The 12184-nt window shown below is 44.8% G+C and overlaps 1 protein-coding gene across 3 annotated transcripts in view; it reads left to right on the forward strand.

The window, feature by feature from the left end:
• The window catches only part of Fbxw10b (F-box and WD repeat domain containing 10B), a 31748-nt gene that overhangs the window by 12075 nt on the left and 7489 nt on the right, over window positions 1-12184 (forward strand). For all 3 annotated transcript variants that reach the window (XR_013041684.1, XR_013041685.1, XM_015992395.3), the window contains exons 7-10: window positions 524-724; window positions 3132-3253; window positions 6272-6420; window positions 7555-7697. Coding sequence is in view for 1 of the 3 variants with exons in the window: in XM_015992395.3 (XP_015847881.1) it covers window positions 524-724; window positions 3132-3253; window positions 6272-6420; window positions 7555-7697 (615 nt within the window). In the remaining 2 variants the exon portion in view is untranslated. The remainder of the gene's footprint in view (window positions 1-523; window positions 725-3131; window positions 3254-6271; window positions 6421-7554; window positions 7698-12184) is intronic.

Consider the following 12184-nt stretch of genomic DNA (forward strand, 5'->3'; position numbering starts at 1 on the left):
AAGCTCACAGTGAGCAAGGGCCACAGCACATTCTTGTTTATTGTCGGTGGTACTTATTGGCATAGAACTCCAATCCTAAGACCTGCTTCTTAGATGCTGGCCATCTAAGTAAGACAGGAAGGGGAAATTCAGTGCATATGGGACTTCCCATATTCCTCTGAAGTTGTCTATGAGAAACCGACTTCCATGGTCAATTAAGTTTGGGAACTGTCACTCAGTCTAGTCCACCTTTGGGGAATTACACACACACACACACACACACACACACACACACACACACACACACACACACACACACACATTATAAATTTACCCATGTCTTAAGGGTTTTATCCTCCTTGGCATAGATTTCTGTGGTAGAGGCAGGGATCATCAGTTCCCATTATCACTTGGCCTTGCCTTCTGAAAGTCCCTGCATTTCCTATTATTCCACCAATGTAGGCAAAGTAAGGTGTGGTGGAAGCCCAGGAAGACACTAAGTCTTCTTTCCTATAATCCATCCCCTCCGCATCCTGAAACCCAGGAAGGACCAAAACAGGATCATTCACTATAGCGGGGGTGATTTGATGGCTGTCTCATCCAATCGGAAGATCCACCTTCTGAACATCATGGAAGCCAAGGAGTTGCCCATCGAGTTCCGAGGCCATGCTGGCAGCGTCAGGGCTCTCTTCCTGGCTGAGGAGGAGAACATTCTCTTCAGTGGGAGTTACGACCTGAGTATCAGGTGAGAGGCACAAGGTCATGACCCTTGTCCTGCTTAGTGCCAGCAAAAATGAGGCTTTTGTGAGAAGCACGCACGGCATGCTTCTTCCATTTTGTATTTATTTACAGGTTGTCTTTTATTACATTAGTTCTAGAATATCTATAAAAGTAAATTTTTTGCAAGATAAAACCCAAGATTTTATTTACTGTTTAAACTTTGAAATAGATTTGTAAGTTAGCAGATGTTGGCACTGAAAATCAGAAATTTTCTTTCTTTTTTTTTTCTTTTCTTTTTTTAAAAAAATATTCTTAAAGATGTAATTTATATTTTTAAAAAAGTAAATTCCTTCAAGGGAAATCAGTTTCTTTTAAATGGGTGGGAAATATAATGTGGAAGCAAAATCATGTTTAAATTGTATATATTCATATATTTTAGTTTTAGAGATTTAAAAAATTTAAAAATTGTGTGTGTGTGTGTGTGTGTGTGTGTGTGTGTGTGTGTGTGTGTGTGTGCCTATGGATGGGTATACGGATATGAGCACAGTTGCCCTTGGAGGCTAGAACAAGGTGTGGGATGCCCGGGAGCTAGATTTACAGACCATGGTGAGCTGTCTGGTGTGGGTGCAGGGAACTGACCTTGGGCTAATGGCTGGGTCATCCTTTCAGCCATTTTAAAGAATGTAATGAACACTCCTGCTCAGACCAGGAAAGAGTCCTTCCCTGACCTCTGAGTCATTTGTCCTCATTTCTTTTTTTTTTTTTTTTTTTTTTTTTTCAGACAGGGTAACATTGCCAAAGTTTTATATTGATTATTCTCTTGTATTTCTTCATAGCTTTTTCTTCTTGTTTATATATTTTCAAAATATTTACTTGTACCCACGTTTCAAGTCAAAACAAATAGAGTTGTACTTTGAAAAGACTTGGTTCTTGCCCTGAATTGATTTAAGAGTCACCATATGATGTGTACAGCACTCATAGCGTATTTGAGTGGGGGCACAGTGTTTCCCTGGGTGAATATCTGTGCGGAAGAATATTTGTGTTATTTCTGGTGTTTAGCCCAAGAGTGCTGCCACAGATGACCTTGGCTACACCATCTGGTGCCTGTGTGCATGAGCTCTGGGTTAGGTTTTTCTTAAGGGTCTCGCTGTGTAGCCAGGCTAGACTCGTACTCAAGGTAACCTTCCTGCCTTAGCCTCCTGAACGCTGGGACTATAGGCATGCGACATCCCATCTGGCTTTGTGGTGTTTTCCCTAACGCCTTATCTTGTTCGACTTTTGCTTTCAGATCTTCAGCCTACCTAAAACTCATCCTTGTTATGACCTCCTATTGTTTTAAGAGACTTTTCATTTGTGTCCCCAACCGTCCCAGCACCATTTGTGAAAAAGAATGTCCTCTTGTATGGCTGGCTGTGTCCTAAGACTTGCATCTCTATCTTGCCATTTCTGGGCTCGAGGTTCTACTTCAGTTTTCTTTTTGTCTGTCTTTGCTCAACAAGGTTTTAATGACTTTGGTTTCTTAAAACTTCATATCTGGTAGGGCAAGTCCTGATCTCATCCATCCTGTGGCTCTTCTCTGACTTGGGTTTGGTTTGGTTTATTTTCAGTTTTGTTTTTGGGCATTAGGGAAAGGGAAATGAGCTGCCTGGAACATTCCAGTTCACACCATCTGGTCATTATTGGTCTGCACAAGGCTTCATTTCTGGTTTTATTTATCTGTTACTCCATCTCATCTCTACCTCTACCTCCCCTCCCACTCCTCAGGGTGCTGTCTAATCTCTGGCCCTAGCCCTAGTGTTAGGGACGGAACCTAGGACTTCCCAAATGCAAGGCACTGAGTCGAGTTGCACACCCTCCTACTCTTTCTCAATGTGTATCCACCTTTCCCTCTGAGACAGAGTGTATTACTGGCCTGGAACTCACCTAGCAGGCTAGCCTGACTGGTCAGTAAACCCCAGGGATCTGCCACCTCCCCAACACTCACACTACAAACACAGATCACCATGTCAGGCTTTGTATTATGTGGGTTTTGGGGGTCAGAGTCAGGCCCTTGCCTTTCTTACTGAGTTATCCCCCAATCCCCTTCTTTGTTGTTTAAAATTCCTTATAACAGTCTTGTACACTCTTATTAAAACTCATAATTCTATTTGATTCTGAATGCCATCATAGCCTTGTGTTTTCAAATTGGTTATTGATAGACAGAGGAATGGTTTTGAGTTTTATAAGTTGATCTGTGTCCAGCAGACTTGCTCACCTCTGTTACTAGTCCTAAAGTGCACACAGTGCTGATTTGGATTTTCAATGAGGATGATTTTAACAATGCTAACAGTGATAAGACTCTGTTGTCCACTAACTGTCTAGCTATCTAAAGGAACCATATACAGTAGGATCCTCTGGACCTTCAGAAAATCTCCCCCTCTCCATTTCTGCAGATACTGGGATGTGAAAACTGGAGCTTGCGTACGAAACTTCTATGGTCACCAAGGAACAATCACTTGCCTGGATTTATATAAGAACAGGCTTGTATCTGGAGCAAAAGACGGACAGGTGAAAGGTGAGAAATCTGACTTAATTTTCTTTCTTCCTTCCCTCCCTTTCTTTTTTCCCCTCCTCTCCACCTTTGCACAGGGTCTCATGATATGTATAGCCTGGGCTGCTTTGAACTCGGGATCCTCCTATGGCAGCCTCCAGGGTTCTGGAATTTCAGGCACATCTACCCCACTCAGCTTGTACTTCACTCATTTCTATAACTAGTCCTTATATACTTGTCTATCTATTCATACATCTGTCCATCTATCCATCCAATAATACTTCAGAATCCCCTGCCTAGGGAATGGCACCACCCACAGTGGGTAGATCATCTCACCTTAATTAATGGAATTAAGATAATCCCCAAAAGACATGTTTGGAGGCCCCTCATCAAGGTGGTTCTAGATTTTGTCAGGTTGATAATTAATAATTAACACTACCATCACAACCACTGGGACAAAAAATTAGCCACAGAACTACAAAGAGAAGAAGTAGGGACTTGAATTGAAGACTGTCTGGCTCTCAGTCATGTGCTTCTAACCGCATGCAGTGTTCAAAAGAAACAGACATAAGAGTAAATTAGGAAAAGCTCCATCAGCAGGACGCCTCTTGGGTGTGATCTTAAGGATGAATAGTTCCATAGGCAGATAGTGGGAGATGCTCCAAGCAGAGTGAACAAGGACAGACAGACGCGTGTGAAGATGAAGCAGACTGTCCTGAGTACCTCCCATTGTCCGTTGTGGCTGGACTGCTGTGTGCGGTATTGGACAGTCTTCTAAGCTTGTATGGGGACCAGTTATAGAGAGCTTTCTGCATCACGATGCAAAACTGAACCTTAAAGCCACAGGTGTGTTTTCACCTGTGGACCCGACACAATCTGCACTGTAGACAAGAACTCAGATGAGTTTGGGAGACCCTGGAAGAGGGCGACTATGTGGAGATGGGGGACAAATGAAGACACCTTGCACCCTAGAAAACTGCCAGGGTGCCTTCAAAATACTTGAGAACCAATAAGCATGAGAAAACTTATGTGGATGTAGCTTCATATTCAATGGCCCAAGTGAGAGACTTCCAGAGGGGAAATGGCCAGGACTTTCTCATCAACTGAATCTAAAAAGAAGGCTATAAAAGCAAGTAATAACGCCATTAAAAAAAAAAAAAAACCCAGGCTGCCAGGCATCTAAAAATACAATTCATGGGAATACCAAAGACTTGTAGAGGGAGAAAAAAGTAAGGGGAAACAGAGAGGAGGTCATGGGTTCAGTTTTAGACATGTCAAGTATGGCAGGCAGGGCAATGCCCAAGCAAAACTGTTTACACCCTAACGCTTGGAGCTGGTGGTGATCCCCCTAGATGATATCTTTCTTTCTTTCTTTCTTTCTTTCTTTCTTTCTTTCCTTCCTTCCTTCCTTCCTTCCTTCCTTCCTTCCTTCCTTCCTTCCTTCCTTCCTTCCTTCCTTCTTCCTTCCTTCCTTCCTTCCTTCCTTCCTTCCTTCCTTCCTTTCTTTCTTTCTTTCTTTCTTTTTTCTTTTGGTTTTTTTTTTGTTTTGTTTTTTTTCGAGACAGGGTGCTTTGCACCTTTCCTGGATCTCGCTCTGTAGACCAGGTTGGCCTCGAACTCACAGAGATCCACCTGGCTCTGCCTCCCGAGTGCTGGGCTTAAAGGTGTGTGCCACCACTGCCCGTGATCCCCCTATAAGCTCATGTGTTGGAAGCTTGGTCACCACTGTGGCAAGTGGAAGTGACATAGGAACTGATTGGGAAGTTTTGGGGCCAACTTGGGACACTGCCCACAGAAAGGATTATGAAATCCAGTGGCTCTCTGGCATCCAGTTCTGCAATGTTCCTACACACACGCACACGCACACGCACTGGCACATGTGCACCTCTACCATGATGTGATACAGCCAAGAGAGCCCTCCACAGAGCTGAGCTGATGCTAGTTGGCACCATGCCCTGGAACCTTCAAGCCTTTGAGCTGAGTAAAGTCTTCTCTTTGTAAATACATACGACAGGTATTTTGTTAAAGCAATGGCATATAGACTAAAAAAATGTCTTGGGAAGCAAAAAAGGATTTTTTTTTTAGATATGATTAGGTGAATGACCTTAGGATGTGGAGATGATTCTAGATTATTGATGGTGGGCTGATGAATTCACGTGGAAAGCACACATACAGTGTGAGGGCTCACCTCACAGAAATGGCCAGCAGAACCAGAGGCCCCGGATGCCTGGGTTTTAGTTCTTGGCTCTCCCGCTCAGTCCTTTTCTAACTTGAAGTTCCTGAACTCTAGGCCTCCGTTTCTTCAGCTGCACAGGGTGGAGTAGAGACAGTGTTTTGTCTGTGACGGTGAGAGCACGCGGCGGACACTTTCATTCCTTGCTCGTTGTGAACGCTCTGCCGTCTCAGATACACCATCCCTCTTAGGTGACTTGTTCTTTCACTTCAGGACAAAAGCACCTCTGGGGGCTGGTGAAGTAGGGCTTTCAGCATCCATCCTGGGACTTGTGGTCCCCACCTGAAGCATCTGGTAGCTCTATTTGCTCCCATCTCTGCCCCCTCCCATCCCCACCTAACCCCGGCTCTAACACAGTCTGCAGAGGAGTAGCAGCAAACCCACCCTTATCTGTGGAAAACGATGCCCCAGAACCCCAGGGTCCCAGTCAGAAATACCTAGAAAAGATGACAACTCGCTTTCTATTGATGGAAGGTGTGGGCCAGGAAGAGAGCACCTGGCAAGGGTCATGACACTAGGCATGCCCTGGTTTTCATGAACCATGTTCAACAGCAAGCACAATTCAGGCTTATGGCACATCGGTTTCCCAGCACGGCAGTTCCAAGGTAGAGTTCCAGGGTCAGAGCGAAGGCCTTCTGCATTGCTGGTTTTCCCAAGGGTCTGTTGTCAGGGGACTGTGTGCCATTGCTGGTGAGTCTGGAGGGGTTCCAGCCAGGTGAGGGTTTCTGGGGAAGATTCAGTAAGCTAAGCTTTATAAGAACTTTATAAGAATATAAACAGAACTTCACTGTTAACCCTCTCCCCTTCAGAATGGGACATAGACACAGGGAAGTGCCTGAAGACATTCAAACACAAAGATCCCATCTTGGCCGCCAAGATCAGCGAGAGCTACATCGTGAGCAGCTGTGAGCGAGGCACGGTCAAGGTGTGGCATATTGCCACAGCTCAGCTGCTAAAGGTGAGTCGGCAGTGAGCAGGGACATTGGTGACGAGTTACAGCCAGCAACCGGGGAATCCCAGAACCACTCAAGGAAGGGTCTCCAAAGACATTCAGGGTAGGCCAGGATCCTAGGTTCCACCCCCACATCATGCTCCACATTATCAAACAGTGGGTAGATGAAGGCTGCCTAGGATATGAGCCCCAGGGCCTTGTAACAGAGGCAGAGGTAAAGTACCCTTTCCTCTTCGGGAATATCCTGCCTGGGTGGTCAGGGGATGAATACATTTTTCCCCCAATAAATTAAAATTATTTTCTTTTTTTCTAAGGAAGCCCCACCACCAATTATATCAGCAAAAAAATTCAGTGTTGGAAAAGTAATTTTTGTCTTTACTAATGATAAGAGAACACCCGACATCCTGAAAGCCGTTAGAGGCTGCCTTAGTCCAAGTTTGGTTATTCTAATATAGAAGTTTACTTAGTTCCTAGTTCTGGAGGCTGAGAAGTCCAAGTGCGGTGCTGTCATCTGGTAAAGGCCTTTGGGATGGGCCATGCCACGGTGGAGAACGTCGGGTGGAGAGACAGCGTGTGGCCGAGAGCACTGCTCTTATAATCAAATCTCTTTTGGGACAAGCTACAAGTCTGAGGGTTCAACTTCCAGCACCTGAATTCTGTGGGGTGCACCCAAACTCCAGCATGTGTCCACGAACATTCTTGCTGGATTTGGACGCCTGGGTTTAGTGGGTACCGGGCAAGGTCTGGCTTGTGCCAGGACCACAGGACCACAGTGAAACGTAGGATGTTTCCACCTCAGTCCTGTCATTGTGGTTGAGCCTCGGCTGCAGGCACAAGAATGCCCACCTCTACCCTCTGAGTCGTGGCGAAGAGCTGAGGATGGCGGCAGAGAAGAGGTACTTCATGCCTCTCTGTGCTCCGGGGAGATGGCGCCTGTCCCAGCCACTGACCCACCAGGACAAGAACTTCCCTTACTCACATTTCTCCTGAGTGGGGGAAGAGCCTGCTGCCAAGAGGGAGGCCCAGGCTTCTCTGGTCTTAGAGGAGAAGTTAAGTCAGCTGAGGGATATGCTAAGTGAGGGGCAGTCACGGAGGCGTGGTGGGGATCTGAAAGTGGTGGCATTTTTTTTTTTCTTGCAGACTCTCACTGGGCACGAGGGAGCTGTGAAATGCCTGTTCTTTAACCAATGGCATCTCGTCTCCGGAGGTGCTGATGGCCTGGTCATGGCCTGGAGCATGGTGGGAAAGTACGAGCGGTGCCTGATGGCCTTCAAGCATCCTAGGTAGGTGCTGGGGAGTGGAGCGGACACTGGGGCCTTCCCTCCTTTCCCTAGGACTGTGGAGACTGCGGTCTTCAGTGGATGGGTCCCTCTGTGCACTGCTGCTCTCCTGACCCTTCTTCTCCTCATTTCACTCTGCTTTCTTCCCATCTGTTACCATTTCTACCACCATCCTTCCTTCCGGACAGCCTTTCCCACCCTAGCTTGTTTCTCCTGAGAAATAATAGCACCAGATAAACATTTTGAGAAGTTGTTGGGGGAAATGGGGTGGAGTGAGAGTAGGTCTCCCTATGTAGCCCAGGCCGGCTTTGAACTTGTGAGCTTGCTTTGGCCTACCGACTGCTGCGATTACAGAGAACACGTGACACACGGTAGACTCACATCTGTTAGCTATCTGGGGCACTGATGGATTGTCTCAATAATGCCAACTCTAAACTTAGAATTCCCGAACTTGGCCTTTCTGCCAGGAAATGTGCTCACAAAACCTTAAAATGATCCACGTGTCAGAGTTTTAAAAATAACAAAAGACATTTTAAAAGTTTATACTTCAAAGTCTATGGACTAAGTTTTTCTCCAGGATTGCAAATGGTTTTGTTTTCCATTCCAGTTCCAATTCAGTGCTGATGGCTGCTTGGCACCTATTAAGAAGTTTTCTGAGGTCACAGATGGGCTCACTTGGAAAGGCTATTGTGGCCAATTAATGATTCCACTTTGCCTATGGTTTTATAGACTACACAGATAATGCTTTTCACCCTCAATGAATTAAAGTGCTAGGAAACACAATACTGTATTACTTGATTAAAAGAGCAAGTGGATTCCCTAGAGGGATCTATCTGAGGATAGCTGTTTAATAAGTCAGGCTCTAGATTTCCTGATATTCCTCATACACTGGCCTTGTGAGAGGTGTGCAAGATATGTGTATACATGGGTATGCTCTTTGTGGTACACGATGAGTATGTTATTAGCAGGTGAGTGCCAGGAAATACCTACGCTCAGTGAATTGACCTAATCCCCAGGGAACTGTGAGCAAGCCTTTCAGTGTAGCACCTAGACAATCAAATTGCTACTTCAAGGAGAAAGTCAGCTTTATGATGTCTCCTGAAAATGATTAACTATATATATTTTTTTACAACCTTCTAAACAGCATCCAGTAAGACTTAGTGACTGGCAAATAATAGTTTCAGTAAGCCTGACAGTTTAGTTGTCATCTTGTTAACCCATGGGCCTTCTGTCTGCTAGCAGACAACTTCAGATAGCGCCGCTCTTGCTGGACATACCATTCATATGTGTTATTTAAAAAATTTAAGTTAGATTTACTCATTTTATTTTATGTGTGAGTGTTTTGTCTGCATATAAGTATGTGCACCATGTGAACTTGGCGCTCGGGGAGGTCAGAAAAGGGTGTTGGCTCCCCTAGAACTGGAGTTATAGGTAATCACATGTAAACCATCATGTGTGTGCTGGGAACCAATTCCAATTCTCTGCAAGGGCAACAAGTCCTCTTCCTCATTGAACCACCTCTCCAGCCTCATACTGGTTCTTGATACCTGACTTGGACACAGAAAAACCATAGCTACCTGGAGGATGTGACTAACGCTTTTGTTTGGTGGCCCCTCCAACCCTCTGTAATGGTGTTAGCTAGATACAAGTGCTCAAAAATATTTGATTGGCAGCGAGCATTCATTCAGAGATTGCTTTTCTGGAGAGTTCTAGTGATTGGATTGATACTCATCTTTTGAATATGGTAGACAGTTACTATGTTAGGGTCTGCAGATCACCCTACAAAAGATCACCACTCACATATACAAAAGCAAGAGTGTTTATTTCTCAGAGAAGAATTCCTGCATGCCGGGGTCAGCCACACAACACAATGGTGATGACTCCCAGAGAAGCTCACAGGCTCCTTTTACAGACAACCAGGAGGGGATTAGGTCATCCTAAACAGGACTGGCCAAGTGAGCAGCAGCCACACTAACATGTTTCTGATTGGCTGGGGCTGTAAGTGCTGAATCATGCCTGGTATGCAACATCTCCCTCACCTGCCTAATCAGAAACAGAAACTGAGACATAAACAGAAACTAAAACTTAACTGAAACTCAGGCCTCGTAGGGGCTGGGCCAGGAGATGCCCACCATGGTGCTACCATGGCCTCTCAACTATCTGGGAGAGGAGCTAGAGAAAGGCATCTCCTTTTTGAGTTCAATTATGTTTTCAACTAAACTTATGATTTTTGATTACAGTGTGGGAGAAGAATATGGGAGAAGAAATCTGAGCATGGAGAGTTGGTTTGACAGATGGTGATCTTTTTTTTTTTTTTTTTTTTTTTTTTTTTTTTTTTTTTTTTGGTTTTTCGAGACAGGGTTTCTCTTATGTAGCTTTGCGCCTTTCCTGGAACTCACTTGGTAGCCCAGGCTGGCCTCGAACTCACAGAGATCCGCCTGGCTCTGCCTCCCAAGTGCTGGGATTAAAGGCGTGCGCCACCACCGCCCGGCCAGATGGTGATCTTATTCTCTCTCTCTCTCTCTTTTTTTAATAATCTTCAATGTTTTTTCCATAACTCATACCATAATTAACTTTTTGCAATTTATAATTGAGACATAGTTTTCATGATGTAAAATTCACTACATTAATATGTAGCAGTTTATAGTATATTCACAATGTTGTACAGCTGTTACCATTATCTACCCATAGAACTTTCCATCTGTCAGCAGGAATGTCCCCTAGTTCCTTCCTGACATTAGTTTCTTGAACCTTCTCTCTTCTATTTCCTTTTCAGTGCTAGGAGTTGAGCAGGGCCCATAGCCCAGGCAAGCACCCCGGGCCACACCCATATCCTTTCTTCTCTTATTTTCTTGTCAGTTTTAGTAAAGTCTCATTGTTGACTGTCTATCAAGGTCTGTTGATCTTTTCAAAGGATTAGCTTTTGGTTTCATGATTTGCTCTATTTCTTTAATTCTCAACCTAATTAACTTATGCTATCAGGTTTTAGGATTTCTTGCCTTCTGCTTGATTTTGATTTGTTTTTTCTTCTTCTAGTTTTAAGGTAAAGGGGTCGATTACTGATTGGAGAAATGTGCACATTCGTAGCATAAAATTTTCCCCAGCATTATTTTACCTGTTTTGTTTTTAAGACAGGGTCTTGTTCTGTAGCTCAGGCTGCCCCCAAACTCAAAGTCTACTACTACTTCAGCCTCTTGAGTGTTGCGATCACAGGTATGCTTTGACATGCTGTATTTTCATTTTCATTCACCTGCAAAATATTTTCTTATTTCCTTCCTGATCTCTCCTTTGGCCTGTCTTAGTACGCTCTTCCACCTGCACAGAACATCAAGGTTAGCTGGGGGAGGGAGCTCAAGGCTCTCTCAGACCTTTCCTGAGCATGGGCTGGACAGTGTGGATGTTAGATTCTGGGGGATATGCTGGAGATTTTTGAGGGCCCTGGACCTCTCATTCCCTGGCATTTCCTGACTTTTTAGTTAGTGTGTCATTTGCCCCAGTGACTTTCTAGTTCCTCAGGTAGCAAGAGCCCAGTTATCCACATGAGACTTTCCAGCAAATGCCCCTCGGGGAGCAGATCCAGCACTGAAAGAATTCTTGGTAACGAAGACAAAGCTTGAGAGAGTCTTCCAAGAACCCTTAGACAGTCCACATAACTCATCACTAACACAACCCGTCTGCTGCTTTCTTGTGCCAAGAATGTGGCTATTTTTCCCCTCACTACCACTCAAGTGAAGAATGGACTAGAGTCAGTTAACATGGCCCAAACCACGCCACTCTTATCTACTCTAAGACCATTTTTCCGTGTCGAAATGTTCCTTAGGCTGTCGCAAACTTTCTGCACTTTCCCCATGACCCTGAAAGAGTGGATTCTGACAGTTTTTTTCAGTTTGTGTTGCTGTTCCAGAAGGGTGGAATTTTGTAGTTTCCATCTCCACCCTCTTCACTGATGTTACTCTCTGAGTAAAGGTCAGAAAGAGCAAAGCAGAAGACATCCTCTGGGCAGATAAAACCCGAAAGGAGTCTGAGCTAGTCTGAGACCCGTAACCACCACTGAGTCAGGTACTGGGCAAACTTAAAAAAAGAAATCAGCTAATTAAATTGTTGCAGAAATTTTATGAGGTAGAAATGACAATTCCTTTCAATGGGGTGTGAGGTGTGTATGGGGGGGGTGGAGGTGAGGGAAGACTGGAAGGTTGAGGTGCTTCCTCAGTGATGTGCAGCAAGGATGTGGTGGCATCAGGTTTCATGGTAGATGTCTGACTCTGAAGCCTATGTGTAACCATAGGCTATACTGGCACAGGTTGAACTACCGAATGTCACAGGAACCTGGGGGAAGTGTAGGTCCAGCTCAACAAAGTCAAGAAAGACAGCGAGGCAAACCCTTTTGCACAGGACATCTCTGTCCCAGGTCTGGATAACTGCAGGGGCAGACTAAGAGGTGCCTAAGCTATCAAAGCACTGGGACTTCATTGGATGTTTAACTATTTGAA

The sequence above is a fragment of the Peromyscus maniculatus genome, chromosome 8 (genome assembly GCF_049852395.1).
Source record: "Peromyscus maniculatus bairdii isolate BWxNUB_F1_BW_parent chromosome 8, HU_Pman_BW_mat_3.1, whole genome shotgun sequence".
Lineage (NCBI taxonomy): Eukaryota > Metazoa > Chordata > Mammalia > Rodentia > Cricetidae > Peromyscus > Peromyscus maniculatus.